At 42.3% G+C, this 16,256-nt stretch overlaps 1 protein-coding gene across 2 annotated transcripts in view; it reads right to left on the reverse strand.

Annotated features, from left to right (window-relative positions):
• Positions 1-3,748: 3,748 nt before the first annotated feature.
• The window catches only part of SESN3 (sestrin 3), a 72,876-nt gene continuing 60,368 nt past the window's right edge, over positions 3,749-16,256 (reverse strand). For both annotated transcript variants that reach the window (XM_083361951.1, XM_083361952.1), the window contains exons 6-10: positions 15,023-15,161; positions 10,080-10,198; positions 9,286-9,476; positions 5,702-5,846; positions 3,749-4,109 (exon numbers count right to left, since the gene is read on the reverse strand). In XM_083361951.1, coding sequence (XP_083218077.1) covers positions 4,023-4,109; positions 5,702-5,846; positions 9,286-9,476; positions 10,080-10,198; positions 15,023-15,161 — 681 coding nt within the window. In that variant the 3' untranslated portion in view covers positions 3,749-4,022. The remainder of the gene's footprint in view (positions 4,110-5,701; positions 5,847-9,285; positions 9,477-10,079; positions 10,199-15,022; positions 15,162-16,256) is intronic.

The raw sequence follows: 16,256 nt of genomic DNA on the forward strand, positions 1-16,256 counted from the left end.
CGGTTAAGACAAACCAGATTATCTACCGAACAGTAGGACAGTAGTATCCTCTTGAAGGGCTCTCAGGAGGAATGGCAAGTGACGGAAGGCTGAACTTCCATCACTTGCTGTTCCTCCTGAGGTCCCTTCTTATCTAGTGACAAAGAGGAGAGAATAGAGGAGTGGACACAGAGCCAAGAGAGACGGATATAAGGAAAGAGATTTCTCTCCAGTAGTTGGTCTGTCACTCTGTGTTGGAAGACCAGTCTTCACCAGCTTCTTCTCCACCTTCGTCGTGACTCTAGTTCAAAGCCAGAGCCCACTCAGAACTAATACTGCTACCGACCCTCCTAACTGTACTCAACTCTTGTGCACAGGTTCCGCGTGATTCTGGACACAGCAACCCAATGCTGAGCGAAGAAGAGGTGCCCAGGTTCTGCCAGAGCAAAACAATTGGCAGACCTCTCCCTTTGCCTGGTGGAATTCCTGTGCTATCTTGCTCCTACAAGGTGTTCTGTACCAGCCTGCTACCGGCCCTGCAGAAAAGGCAGGGACAACCCCTTTTACAAGAAGGCAAGAGGCTGGAATTACGCCTGCCAAATTTATTGCTACAAAAACAAATAGAACAAGACACGAACCAAGAAACAGGAGCTTTTCAAGCGGTTGCCTTCAGCAAACCAGCCCTCCTACGCATTCCCCCTTAAATACAGTTCAGGGCGTGGCTTCTCTCTGCCTCCTTCCGAGGAGCCCCATTGCCTTCCTCTGTTTACTCCTGATTGACTGCCTCCTGCATCGGGCGTCCTTGAACAGGGCCAGCTGTGGGTCATCTTCATCCACGCTGTCAGGCTCACACAGCTGGGTCTGCGTCATTGACCAGGTGAGAGGGGCCTGGCTGAGGGCTCTCATCAAGCTGTCCAACCCCCTCAGCAAGCTCTTCAACACCCCCCTCCTCCTCCATCTCTGAGTCGTCCGACCCAACTGCCGAACCCACAGGCTGACCCTGAATCACAACACAAGGAAGGAGGGCCGGAAGTATGTCAAGCAGCAGCAACAACTAACTTAGCTTAGGTTGACGTGTGGTTAGTGCCTGCACCAGTCCCCATTCCTGCCACAGTTTAATTTTACAGCTGTCTCCATTCAACTGAATGTCTCCCCACGATGCGGAACTGCAGAAAGTATAACAGCAGGAGGGAGATAATGTTTTGAGTGGAAGGGGAATACTATCTTTTTTTTAAAAAAAAAATATTGGTTTTTATAATTTAATGTCTAGTTTTGTTGAAGAGAAGCCACAATTGTGCAACTGACGCAGCTGTTAGAAATCTGTAGTGTATAGTAAATGTATGCTCAAGAGAATGCCGATATCAAAAATAGCTTATAGTTCAACATATATAGAAGAGAACTCTGTACGGGGGGGGGGGAAGTGAACACAATCACTTCCACCTCTGAGTGGAGGGAGAGGGGTGGGGGAACAACATCCTGTCACAAAGGGCGTTAAGTGAGTTTTGAAAAGTTCAACAAAATACCCTTGGGTCTGCTCTCTTTCATGGAAAGACTTTCAAAATCACTCTTATAAAAACAAGCCATTGTGAAAATCCTTCCGCTTTTTTGTTTTTGAATGATTCTATTTTGTTTTCTACAGCTCGTTTAGAAAACCCATTTCGTTCATTTCCAAAGCACAGAAAAACAAACTGGAGTCAGTCTTAAGCCAGGAAAGGAGGTAGGTAAGTAGGTCGGTGGGTGGGTGAGGGAAGAGTCTACATCAAAACAGGCCCAGCTCTTGTTGCCAAAATGTTGGTCGGTGCTTAGATTTATTGGTAGATTAAATCCACTCAAAGGCAGCGGGCAAGTTGTCATCAACTCTGACAAGAGAGTCACAACTGGGCAAAAGCAGCTTAGATTTCAATGGGACTTAGTTATGACTCATGTTCATAACTGGAATAAGCCCATCATTGAAAAGTCACTGTTTCAGTGGGCCAGTGTTCAGTATTCAGGCACTTTGCTGAAATGCAAATAACACACTTAAAGCTATTAAAAACACGGAGATCTTGTGCTCTAAAACTGCAAGAGTGTGCTCAAGCACCACGGAGGAGGGAACTTTGTTTTTTTTTTTTTTTGGCAATTCACATATTTTCCTCAAAAAGGCCAGCCGTCAACGGGTCTCATCTATTCAAAGTGACCGTGGCACGTTTGCCAGTCACTTCTCAGGAAACTCAACCTGGCGTCTCCATTGGAAGGAACCGAGGCTTCACGGAAACGTATGGGGATCTGTGCTCCGCCCCAATTTTGCTTAATAGATGCTTTGGCAATGTGGGAATAGCTGATTGTTCAAGGCAAGCAAGCCGAGGTTCCGAACAATGTTTGGGAAAGAACAAACAGCTGTTCCCCAGCCCTTCTGAACAGGACTTTTCAGCAAGAAGTTGGTTAGGGGAAAAACTTGCCTTTTTGCTCAAATATTGCACTTCCTTTGTTCACTCATGACAGAAACATGATTCATAGCTTTAAAATATAGAATATGTATGTATGTATGTGTATATATGTATGTATATACATACATATATATATATATACATATACACACACACACACACACACACACACACACACACATATAAAACCTGCTCTGACACTATCACTTCAGGGAAACACAAGAGGAATCAAATTTCTTAAAGTTTGAATTAACACCACTGTAATTACTATTCTATATATTTTTTTAAAAAAGAAACAGCAATGGAAGAAGATGTAACTTTACGGGGAAAACACTTTTTCTGCTTGTGGAAGGGGTCAGTGGCATCTCAAGCAACAGGATCTCAAGTTACAAGGGAATTAAAGAGGCTTGCCTGAGAACAACTGCCAGCCAGAACTCATAATAATGGGCAAGGTGGAACAATAATCTCACCCGGTATAAAACCTCCAGAGAAGCAGCTACAGGTCAGCAAGAGAATCCATGCTTCAATGTGCAAGGTTGGAGAAGCTGAAGAGCAAAAATAGGACAGGTCACAATTTCCCGGTGATACGAGTTAGCACAAACCCAAATTTTTCTATTTGGACCAAAAAAAAAAAAGCTACCAACCTATTTGTGCAGATTTTTTTCCCCCTTTTGATCAGGCAACGTGTGTTGAACTTGCACATGGCGCACTGCTGCCTGATCCGATTAAAGTTATACAATGTGACTTGGTAAAAAATAAAATAAAATCCCCATATGCCAAGTTAAAACTGAGTTGCTGACTTGGGGTTGCCAAGAACCTCTGTGCACTGGGAGAGGCAGAAAGTGACACAATCATAGGCCAAAGAGGGTAAGGCAATCCCTGAACCTGCACAGTTGAAATGGATAGGGGGAAGAACCACTGCATTCAGGAAACACGTTTTTCCAATGCTGTGTGTCAGTAGCATGCCGCGAGGTTTGCAGCAGTTGCTTTCACATTTTTCATTTTTAAAAAAAGGAAAAAGGCAGACACAATAGTTGCATTCATTCCACATGACCTCCAAACTACTGCTGAAGAATTACATTTCTTGGAGTTATGTAAGAACAAGCTAACTGAGCAATTCAGCTTAAAACATATCATACACCGTATTAAGGAAAATGGCATGTTAATATTCCAGAAAGAGCTAAAGGAAAGAGAGAGAAGAGACAGACAATCCTGTGCACGATACTGTCTACAGGACAGACCGAGTACGATAATTGGAACTTCAAAAGATACCCTTTAAATTCTGAGCTCAAGGGGGGCGGGGGGGGGAAACACAGCAAAGAATCAGGGATAGCAAACTGGGTTAGGGTTTGCGAGCAATACTTCGATGGGGAGCCACTTCAGCAGAAGCGTTCCACAGTGTTATGTTTGCTATCGCTAGTCGAGTTAAGCATCAAGAAATAGCTAGACGGACAGAGAAAAGAGCGAGGGATGATTGCACGGTAACAGCTGCCAGATACAGTATACAGCTTCGGCTTTCCAACCTCGGAATCCAATAGGCCTGATGCCACCCAATAGGGCAGCAGTTTACTGCTCGTCTTATTTGGAAGCTTCGCTCGTACGACTGCACTGGGCCCATCAGGTCAAGTGACGGGTGATGGCACGAAAGGCGTAGAGCAGTTCAGCCTGCATGCGAGCCTCCATCAGAAGAAGATTCACGTGGACCTAAGGGAACATTGAACCAAACTGGTGAATGCCTGTGGAGATTCTTAGGCATCTAGGCCATGGCTGTCTCAAAGGTGCTTTTTCAAAAGGTAACTGGACTGGTTTTTGTTTTTGGAGGAGGAGGAGGAGGAGGAGGCTTCCTCAGTTGGGATGGTGGGGTTTGTGTGTAAAGGCGGCTTCCATTTACACACACACACACACACACACACACACACACACACACACCATCACAACTGATGAAGCTTCTTGGATGAGAAGTAAAATGTCGTCTTCTTCTTCCTCCTCAAAAGAACAGCCCAGTTGCCTTTTGAAAAAAAAAGCACTTTTGAGACAAACAAATTGGTAATACATGGACGGAGAGAGCCGCTCGTAGTATTAAGATCTTTTTTCAAAGAGCGGCTTGATCTTTCAAGAGGTGGGGTGGTGAGGTTTAAAGGAATGAGATTACGGTAACCCTCGACGACCACCTGGAAACTTCAGAGGGTCCAGAATGTAGCAGCCTGTCAAATTAGGGCTTGGTCCCAGTGCAGCCACATTACACCTTTAGTGATTGGTCTAAAATAATGCCACTTTATACTTTGGGTACCAACAGGTTTCTGTGTGCAATTCAAGATGCTGGTTGTGACTATAATAAGGTGTAGGACACGACTTAGAAGGCCTCAACCTGCCTCAGAGCTTGAGTGTCTTAGAAATAGCCTTTCCCAAATGCTTTCCACCTGTCTTCCCCAGAAAATGAAGGAGCACCTGTTGAGTGTCCCCAGCTACCAGGAGATCTGTTGGTAAGCATCGTCTATGGCCGCCCCCTCCTCTGGAATCCTGAAGTGCCTGTGTCCTCCCCCGCACTCATGGCCTTCTGGGAGCTAGTGAAAACACGGCTCTTTGGAGAGGCCTTTGAGGGACAATCATAATACTACATCTCATTTTTAGAACATTTCATTCTAGCCGTGATTAGTTTTTTTATTGCTCTCATGTTTTTAATGCTTAATTTCTAGAAGGTGCCTAGAATCTAGATCAGGGGTAGGCAACCTTGGCTCTTTTATGACTCGTGGACTTCAACTCCCAGAATTCCTGAGCCTGCCATGCTGAGGAGAAATGGAGAGGTTTCCAAGCTGAGCTATCCTGGCTCAGGAATTCTGGGAGTTGAAGTCCCCGAGTCATAAAAGAGCCAAGGTTGCCTACCCCTGATCTAGATGGTTTCAAGGTGCCTAGATAATTTTTACAAATAAATAAAAAGTTCAGCAGTGCCAGCTCAGTTTACATCACTTGCAGCATGACCTGGAATGTTAAAATGTGAGAAGAAACGGTCACAGAATTAGTTCAGAGCCAGATGTTACGGAATCCTTGTCATCTGCCACTGCCTTAAAGCAGAATTTCCACCCCATCTCCTTTCTTTTAAACGTAGACCAACCATTCCACCCACCGGTTTTGAAGAAGGGTGATCACTCCAATGCTTCACTCGTGTCGTCGCGCAGAATATCAATGCAATGGAAGGATGTACTTAGCATATGGATGTGACAGTTTGCTTCTGCAGAAATGCAATTTCCCAGGTTAGGTACAAAAAGGATGTGTGCTAATGTGTTTGAGGGACTCACCTTTTCTGAGTGCTTGAACTGGCGCCAGTAGCTGTCGTACATGCGCTTGGTAGTTCTCTCTGGGTAGCAGGTCACTGTCTTAATGTAAATCTTCAGGTTCCGTTCAAGTAGTTGATTAACTTCCCCATAATCATAGTCATCATATCTAAATGAGAAAAGCTTTGCTGAGCATGAGATATTTTTAAAAAGCAATTCCTTTCCTTTTTTGCGGGTGGTGGTGGTGGTGGTTTGAAAAATCCCTTAAAACTGTGCATCAGGATAAAAATGCCTGATTGTAAATCTTACCATTTCAGTATGATGTAGTTCAGTTAGCTTTGTCAAACTTTTAACCTGAAATGCATCTGAAAAGAGCCAATTTTCATTAAAAAATCTTAGGACCAAATTCACCTAGCGTATTTACGACAGGAGAAACTTCCTGACAGAACAATTAACCAGTAGAACAACCTGCCTCCAGGAGTGGTGAATCCTCCGACACTGGAAGTTTTTAAGAAGAGACTGGACTGGTATAGGGTTTCCTACCTGAGCAGGGGGTTGGACTAGGTGACCTCCAAGGTCCCTTCCAACTTTTATTATTATTATTATTATTATTATTATTATTATTATTATTGTTGTTGTTGTTGTTGTTGTTGTTGTTGTTGTTGTTGTTGTTAGGATGGAGAAAATATCATTAGGAGCTGAATTCACAATTTCAGTTGTGAGTTGAAACCTCTTAGAAGAATTTGTTTCATGGAAATGATTTTTAAGATTTTTGTGGAATCAGATTCACAAGAATCTCAGGTCATTTAGTCAGCAAAATTTCACCCACAGTTCGGTAACAGTCATCCATCTTAAAGGTTCTGTGAAGAATACTGCAAAAGTGGGGTTGAAGAGATATTGCAAACATATGATTGTATTTTGCACTGTATGTGTGTGTGTGTGTGTATAGGAATGTCCCTGAATAAACTATACTCCAGAATTCATGCAGAACAGAAAAAAAATTAGTAAGCAAAGAGAAAGTAGCTGTCCTTCTCTCACCTTCCATTCAAAATATATGTTATAAGTCAGGGGTGTCAAACTGCCGGCCCCATGGGCTGGATGCAGCGTAGCGAAATCGCGCCCACCCCATTGCTGGAAATGGCAAAAAAAGTCACGATAGGTTGCGACATGTCACATGACATTGCGAGTTTGACACCCCTGTTATAAGTGTTTAGCCTCCATCAAAGAAATCCACAGGAGGTGTCAAACAAATCAGGATGGCCACCACCTGAAGCCTTGCAATTTTTTAATGTGACTTTTTGGGGCTCCCTTCTCTGTGCAATGAACAACCACTTAATAAAGTCAGGCTGGATGCTGAGTGATGCCTGAGCCAGGAATGTAAGTTGCTAAACAATCCTGAATAGGCAAAGAGAGTTTCACTCACCATGGACAATTGTTCTTCTGAGTATGAAAGAATAAGGGCCAAACTAGCTGACCCATCATTTGATTTTGATTATTTAGATTTTGACTATTTACCAATATATTTTAATTCTATTCTATTCTATTTATTTATTTATTTATTTATTTATTTATTTATTTATTTATTTATTTATTTATTTATTTAATTTATATACCGCCCTTCTCCCGTAGGACTCAGGGCGGTGTACAGGGCAACAAAAATAAGAATACAGGATACAAGATTTAAAGTTAAATGATTGTGCCCAATGTAGTAGGTTTTTGTTATGCCTGCTAAGGTTGCCAAAAAACTAGAAAACAAAACAAAACTAAAAGACACATTTTTAAAATTACATTAAATGAAATCCATTTTTTTTAAATTAAGTAGTTCAAACCTTCTACCCTATATTTAAAAGCACAGCAAAGCTAAGCAGAGTCTCTTCACCCACCTAAGTATTATCCAAGAAAGGCCTAATCTCACCTATCTTGTGTTCCACTAAACAAATGCTTTTCCAGGAGGTGTATCTATGTCTTTCACATGTCCTGAGTCAAAGCTGTGTAGGTCATTGTGGGTAAGACTTTTCTGGTTTAACTTAGCCTTTTCACTAGAAAACATAAGAAGGGGCATTGTACTAGCGCAGGGGTAGGCAAACCTTGGCTCTTTTATGACTCGTGGACTTCAACTCCCAGAATTCCTGAGCCAGCTGCCTCAGTAATTCTGGGAGTTGAAGTCCATGAGTCATAAAAGAGCCAAGGTTTCCTAGCCCTGTACTAGAGCAATCTGAGTTTCCTGAATCTATTTCATTAAACTGATATGAAGTAGTTTTAAGATTATTAACGGGTTTTGTTTTGAATTATTTGCTTTTTGATGGTTTGCATTTGGTCAAGTCCAGGTACTGGAATGTCCTGACATCTCAGTTAACTACCTAACGGAAATAATGAAGTGAGATTTCTTCCAATTATTTTGTCCCCAATTTGCAGCATTTTTAGAAATTTTCATTAGGACTTCAGCAGGGAAGGAAAAGTAGAGTTAACTATTAAAAGAATACTGGTAGTCCTTGATTTACAACTATTCATTTAGTGACCATTTGACGTTACTGAAAAAAGTGACTTATGACCCCTTTTTTGCACTTACGACCACTACAGCATCCTCTGGGTCATGTGATCAAAATTCAGGCACTTGGCAACTGGCTCATATTTATGACGGTTGCAGAGTCCCTGGGTCAAGTGATCACCTTGTGTGACTGTGTTACTTACTTAACAACTGCAGCGATTCATTTAACAACTGGGTCCAGAAAGGTCGTGAAATGTGGAAAAGTCACTTATTAAGTGTCTCACTTAGCAACAGAAATTTGGAGTTCAGTAGGGGTCATATGTCAAGAACTGCCTGTCTTAAATAACAAGGCATACTTAACAACATATTTAGGTAAAAGTAAAGGTTCCCCTGCACATGCGTGCTAGTCATTTCCAACTCTAGGGGCCGGTGCTCATCTCCGTTTCAAAGCCGAAGAGCCAGCGTTTGTCCGAGGACGTCTACGTGGTCATGTGGCCGGCATGACTAGATGCCAAAGGTGCACAGAACGCTGTTACCTTCCCACAGTAGTGGTCCCTATTTTTCTACTTGCATTTTTACGTGCTTTCGAACTGCTAGGTTGGCAGAAGCTGGGACGAGTAACAGGCGCTCACTCTGTTATGCGGCACTCGGGATTTGATCCACCAAACTGCTGACCTTCTGATCGACAAGCTCAGCGTCTTAACCCACTGAGCCACCACGTCCCTTAACAACATATTTACTCTGCCCCTAAAAGGAAAAAAAAAAACACCTGCTGATCCTACAGCATTTCGGTTCTTGGGAAAAAACAAACAGTGACTGATTATTAACCTAGAGCGGATGCCATCATATTACTTTTGACTGTGTTTATTTCTGTTCTTTAATTAAAAATGCATACTCATTAATGCACTTCTATCTGGTTGTACTCGGGGGAAATACAAGTTAACATATACTGAGGTTCTCTCACTCAGAGGGTAATATTTATCTCTCCTCTATTGCATCATATTTAATTTTACCAACATAAAGTAACTACAGTACATAACATCCACTGATTATAGTGTGTGACAACTACAAGTCGGGAATCCACTGAATACAGCCATTATCCAGCCAGTGTATAACATACCTGATGCCAAACATACAGTGAACGTAATTAAATAAAGCTCTTCTTAACATTCTGGTGTCAACATCTTCATGGCTGGCCATGGTGTTATAGGTGAGGTTGTAGACCATCCGAAATTTCTCATCCAGGAGATGTCCAATGTCAGAATACAGTCTGTTCACAAGGGAGAATCCATGATTTTCCCAAGTATAGTCCTATAAAAGAAATTAATTCCACAAATTTATTTATAGTCCAGCAGTTCTTTTTCTACAACTAAACCAGGGGTAGGCAACCTTGGCTCTTTTAGGACTCGTGGACTTCAACTCCCAGAATTCCTGAGCCAGCTGTGCTGAGGGGAAAGAGAGAAGTTTCCAAGCTGAGCCATGCTGGCTCAGGAATTCTGGGAGTTGAAGTCCACGAGTCATCAAAGAGCCAAGGTTGCCTACCCCTGCCTTAGATTCATATAAGTGTAGAATCTTTTGAGCTATCTTTTCTCCAACAATACTGCTTCTTTAGGAATGTATTAATCATGGACAAAGATCATAACTCAATGGCAGAGAATGTGCTTTGCATGCCCAAAGGTCACAAGGACAATCCCAGGCCTCTCTAGGTAAGGCTTGGAAGATTCCTGGTGCGACTGTCAGAAAGTAGCAACCAGGTCACGCTTTCAATTGTGGACTGGACAGAACGTTATTCCTGTGTTCAGAGGTGTAACGGAAAAAAGAGTTAATTTTGAACAAAAGCCAGGAGGCTCACTCCAAAAGGCAGCTCTGCTTCTTATTTTGGTTCTCCATCAATAAGTTATTCATGTAACTAACCTGGGCTCGAAATGTCGGAAGATGATCTTCCCCCCGTCTTGCAAAATCTTTGTAACCAAACCCAGGGTCTTCAACGTAGCAGGAAACATCAGCCGTGGAAACTAATTCGTCGTCAAAAGCTGTTAAAGAAAAGGAAAAGATAGTAAAATGTACCTTTTTTTTCCTTCTCAGATTCATCTCAAAACAATTATGTGATGCCAAATGGGGCATAAGCCCGGACTGGTCCCCCCAGTGCTTTTTTTGTAAAAGAAAAAGGTGCCGGAACTCACACATGTCATACAACCCGCCTTGACTACCCTACAAGGTTCCATCCAAAAAAGGTGCCGGAACTCCGTTCTGAGCGTTCTATGAGAAAAAAAGCCCTGGGTCCCCCATTGGCTTCTCCCAACCTAATTTTACTTCTGAATTTAAAAAGGGAACTGTTATTGTCTGAGCTACATCAAACATTATGAAATTCAGTTGAAGGCAAAAACAGAGTTGGTTCGTTCTCAGTTGGAGATGTTGTTTTGACATGTGGCCCAAAGTTGGACAATTTTAAGAGAGACCGCAATGAACTAAAGAAACAGGAAGTTCAAAATGCAACCGTGGGTCCATGCCTAGCAAAAAAAAAAAAAAAAAAGACAACCTGAAAGAGAATTTGCAGGTAACAGTGAGGGATTCATTTTAAACATATATATTTTTGTAAACTAAGTCTTTCACCACGGTATTAAACTCCAATTATTCCTGAAATGCTTCTGAATGATGATGGACCATTCAGTTCAGAACACCAGTCAGCTGAGCTTCCACGAATCATTTCCAATTCACTGGGTGAGTACTGGAGATATTCAAGGTTTTAGGATCTCTATATAAAGGGATCTTCAGGGGCCATTAGAATGCAGTATTGCAAATTTTTAGCGTTTAGCTGTTACTAAGGAAAAGTCCACGCAAACTATAGGGATCGTGCCAAGAGAGATACCCCTGGTTTTGAAATAGAATGTCAATCTAATGAATGCCATAGCCTGGGCTCGTGTGGTCATATCCCCACTAGATCAACAGGGGCAAATAAAGATTCGTCCACAGCTCAGGAGAAGAAAAACAAGATCAAGCAAGTTTGATTCTACCTTAGTGCCATTTGAGTAAAGCTGATGAAAAAAGATATCTGGATAAAAGCCAAATTCTTCAATTTCCTGAGCAATATGGAAAAGATCCAGCAATACAAGTAGTCCTTGACTTACAACTACAGTTTGGACCAGACCAGACCTTCCATTGCTAAGTGATACGGTCATTAAGTGAGTCGTGCCCAATTTTTTTGCCTGTAAGGCATATGGTTGGTAAGCAAATTGAGCTTGGCCCACTGAGTTTGCTTGGTGGAAGCCAGTGCAGGTCACAAATGGTGATCACACGACCTCTGGACAGTGCAACTATTGTCAATACATGCCAATTGCCAAGCACCCTTATTTTGATCACATGACTATGAGAATGTTGCAATGGTTGTAAGCGCAAGGACCAGTTGTAAGTCACTTTGTCAGTGCTGCTGTAACTTCAAACAACAATTAAGGAAAGGGTTATAAGTAGAGGACTATCAGTACCAATAAAGGCAGGGTATTTCTCTTATCCAGAAAGCCTCCATCCATTTGCTACTCTCTGCCAACTCAATGTTCAAAGGATTTAAGTTCACTAACTATCCTTTTTGAAGGTTGACTGCTACAAAGTTGTTTGCAAATTATCTCGATTCCCCATCTGGGCTGACTCCCAATCATCCTAATGAAATTGGGTGGGGAACCTGCTCTGGGTCTATTACTAGCCCCATTAAAAAGAAACCCTTGAGTTCACCACCCAACTATCACAAAGATACCTTTATTTTTATTCTGGCTCATTAGCCAATTAAAACATAACTATGTGGGAAGAAATCTAATTGGCCAGCATCCAAATAGTTTCTTAATGCAGTTTAAGAAATTAAAGTTGTCAAGCCTTGAATTACTCTTTGTTTTGTGACCGATTCCTGTCATCTCTTTTCTGGAAGTCTGTGACAGCATTTTTTTAAAAAAATGAACAGATTATTAAAAGCAGAAACTAAGCAGTAAAAAAAAGTCTTTACCTGCCTTATCTTTACAGCCTGTATCCTTTGCCTTTTCCATTTTGAGTGACATAAGAAAATGTTTGCTGCCTGAGATAATTTGCTTCAAAAATATTATTTTTAAAAATAATAGAAGGGTATGAAATGCAGCCTTTTTTAAGACATTGTAATAACTTGTGCATCACAAAGATACCAACATACGTAATTCCTTCATGGGGATTTCTGTGCTATCCTAGGAAGCACGCAGTAACTTTTATTCTACAATAATTTAAAGCCTAGATTTTGGGTTTAACAAAATAACAGAGTTGGAAGAGACCTTGGAGGTCTTCTAGTCCAACCCTCTGCTCAGGCAGGAAACCCTATACCATTTCAAATAAATGGTTCTCTTCTTAAAAAACCTCCCGTGTTGGAGCATCCCCAACTTCTAGAGCAGGGGTGTCAAACTCAATTTCATTGAGGGCCGCATCAGCATTGTGGTTGCCCTCAGGGGGCTGGGTGGGTGTGGCCTACTGGGTGGGCGTGGCCTACTGGGTGGGCATGGCTAAAGTGCGTATGGCCTACTGGGTGGGCGTGGCCAGCTCTACATCGTTCGCATCAAGGGTGCCTATGGGGGCCTGGGCAGGAGTGGGACAGATCTGAGGGTCTCTGGCAGGAGGAGGGTCTCTGGGCCAGGGCCAAGGCAGTGGGGGCCGTTCCCTCACTGTTTCCAGGATGGCTTCACGGGCCGCATGAAACCACTTCGCGGACCGGATCCGGCCCCCGGGCCTTGTGTTTGACATGTCTGTTCTAGAGGCAACTTTCTCCTTCTTCCCACCAATCCAGCTTTCTCCATCTGAGGCATCTTCCGCATATGTAAATGTTATCTCCCAGAATTCTCAACACTGAACATGCTTGTTAAGAGATTAAGGGAGTTGATGTTTAAACATTGGGTGGATGTCTAGGCTGAAGAACTGGCACAGAACTCTGTTGGAGGAAGTGAAGTGACTTCACATTCAAATAAAATGCCAGGCCAAGGTCCCTACCCAGCAAGTGCCTGGGGGCTGAGAGCATAACACGTACCATTTCACTGGGGGGAGGGGGGATTTCTAGCTTTGCTGTGAATTTATTTATTTACCACATTTCGGAAGTGTTCATCTCCCTTGCAGAGCAAAATAATAAATAAATAAATAAATAAATAAATAAATAAATAAATAAATAAATAAATAAATAAATAAATAATGATGATGATGATGATGATGAAGTAAGTAAGTTGGAAGGGACCTTGGAGGTCATCTAGTCCAACCCCCTGTTCAGGCAGGAAACCCTATACCATTTCAGGCAAATGGCTGTCCAGTCTCCTCTTAAAAACTTCCAGTGTTGTAGCATTCACCACTTCTGGAGGCAGGTTGTTCCACTGCTTAATTGTTCTAACTGTCAGGAAGTTTCTCCTTAGTTCTAGGTTGCTTCTCTGACTAGTTTCCATCCATTGCTTCTTGTCCTGCTTTCAGGTGCTATGGAGAATAGCTTGACTCCCTCTTCTTTGTGGCAACCCCTGAGATATTGGAACACTGCTATCATGTCACCCCTCACTCTTCTCTTCATTAAACTACACATACCCAATTCCAGCAACCGTTCCCTATATGTTTTAGCCTCCAGTCCCCCAATCATCTTTGTTGCTCTTCTCTGTACTCTTTCTAGAGTCTCAACATCTTTTTTACATCATGATGACCAAAACTGGATGCAGTATTCCAAGTGTGGCCTTACCAAGGCATTGTAAAGTGGTATTAGTACTTCACGTGATCTTGATTCTATCCCTCTGTTAATGCAGCCTAGCACTGTGTTGGCTTTTTTGGCAGCTGCAGCACACTACTGGCTCATATTGAAGTGATTGTCTACTTACTAGGACTCCGAGATCCCTCTCACAGTCCTAGTAGAAGTTTTTTTTTTTAAAAAAAAATCAAGGCTGATTAAAAAACTTATACTTTATTAAAAGGCAAAGGAAGTGCTTTCAGGCTGCTAACCAGCCCCGCGACTGCCTGCTCCTCTGTGCTCCTCACCCAAGGCTGCATGTTTTACTCCTTTTCGGAATTCCAGAACAGTAAGGGCCTGCCTCACCTCCCAAAGGAATAATAATCTACAGAGCAGGGGTGATGGCAAAGAAGGCTTTCTTCTTGGACCTCGCCAGTCAGAATGCTGAAACTTAGCAAGATACCTTTTCTCCCTGACCGGGGTGGGACAGGCTGATGCAATGGGATCAAGATGTTTCCCTAAGTAGCCTGTGCCCATGACATGTATGGCTTTAAAGATCATAACCAACACCTTGAATTGGGCCTGGAAGCAAACTGGCACCCAATGCAGTTCGCAGAGCAAAAGTGTTACATGTGGCCCCTGTTACCGCATGGCTGGCTGGGGAACTCCAGGTGTTGGAAGTTCAGACATCTCCAAGTTGCTGAGGTTGAGAAATTCTGCTCTAAAGGCTCCCAAGATTTTACTCAGCTACCTGGGGCACAGCTCTTTTTTTTTTTTTTGGAATATGTCATTTCATATTCCCAGTGATGAATTAGGCATTTGAACGCTCCAGAACTCTTTATACACCTTTTAATTTTCGTTTTCATTTTCTTTTTGCAAAGTTAGCATGTCAGAGAGAGAGGAGCTAAAAGCCTTCCAGACTTTTTATCATTAAAGATTTATTACCAGAGTAGAGGAAGATGTAAAGGGTGTCCCACTTAGAATACTCTGAAATGACTGAGTCCGAAGAAAGCAGATTTCCCTGCATGCATAAACTGGCTCAGAACAATCCTCCAGCACGTGAGAACCACTTTTTGTAGTTTACTGGATTTTTTTTTTAATTCAGGGGACTGATCTGAATTATGAAAGGAGCTCCCCTGGAGCACACAGAGGGCAATACCTTCAGTAACAACTAGTAGGCTCTCTGATTTTTCTTTCTCAAAGCGTGTATCCATTTCTTCTGGGGAAGCCTCATCATCCTCCTGCAGTCTCTTCATTCTGTCCATCAAGGCTTCCAGCTCACTTAATGAATTGGAGAGCTAGAACAGACCACAAGTAGGAAGAATGTTACAAGTTATTGACGCTCTTCTGAGATGAAATTAATTTTTGCTCACTATTCTACTTGTACTGCATTCAGGTCGGGAGCAGGGAAGCGGGGTGGAAAGGCTTCAACAGTGACTCCACTTTAGCCCAGGGGATGCCCAATTGGCGGCTCCTTCCACGTTCCCATTAAACTTGCCCACTGAAGTGGTACCTGTTTATCTACTCACGGTTGCCTGCTTTCAAACTGCTAGGTCAGCAGGAGTTGGAGCATGTGATGGGAGCTCATCCCTATTCTATACTCTATTCCAGGCATGTCAAACTGCTGGCCCGCGGGCCGGATGTGTCACGCCGAAACCGCATCCACCCCGTTGCTGGCAATGGGAAAAAAGTCACGATACGTCGTGCGGCATCACGTGACATTGCGAGTTTGACATGCCTGCTCTATTCTATTCTATAGCACCATTCTACTTTTTATATTTTATACTCAAATTTTTTGGAGGGAGGGAAGAGGGATACTCATGTTCTATTCTGGGCTAGGTTATGTCAAAACAATAACAATAACAACAATCCATCCTTTCCCGCTACCTGTGGTGGCCGCGAATAAAACCATGCTTCTGCCTATTACTAGAAGCAACAGCTGAATATGTCAGAAGAAACATAAAACCAAGTTGGATGTAGTGAAAACAGGATATTGAGGAAGTGTGTGTCATATGAGAAGCTGAAATAACATCAGTGGATGATGAATGTGGATTGTATGAAAAAGTGAGGGAACAACATCAATTGAATTCAATGGGATGGCCTGTATTAGTTTTTAATCTTTTCTCCCAAAAAACCTTTTAATAAAATTATAGAAAAAAACATTAAAATGATTACTGGAACTTGTCTGCAATTCTTTCAATTACAAACACTCCCTATGTCACGATTATGCAAAAATTGATAGGGGCTTGATATGGAAGTGGAAGTAGTAGGTAAGGGAATTACACATTTACTATATTTTAAATGAAAGCTTTTTACTGGCATTGCCTTAAAAAACAAAAATGAAAACAAATGACCCTTGATCTTCAGTCACAATTTGCAATTTGCATTCTGAT

This window comes from Vipera ursinii, assembly GCF_947247035.1.
Source record: "Vipera ursinii genome assembly, chromosome: 4".
Taxonomy (NCBI): Eukaryota; Metazoa; Chordata; class Lepidosauria; order Squamata; family Viperidae; genus Vipera; species Vipera ursinii.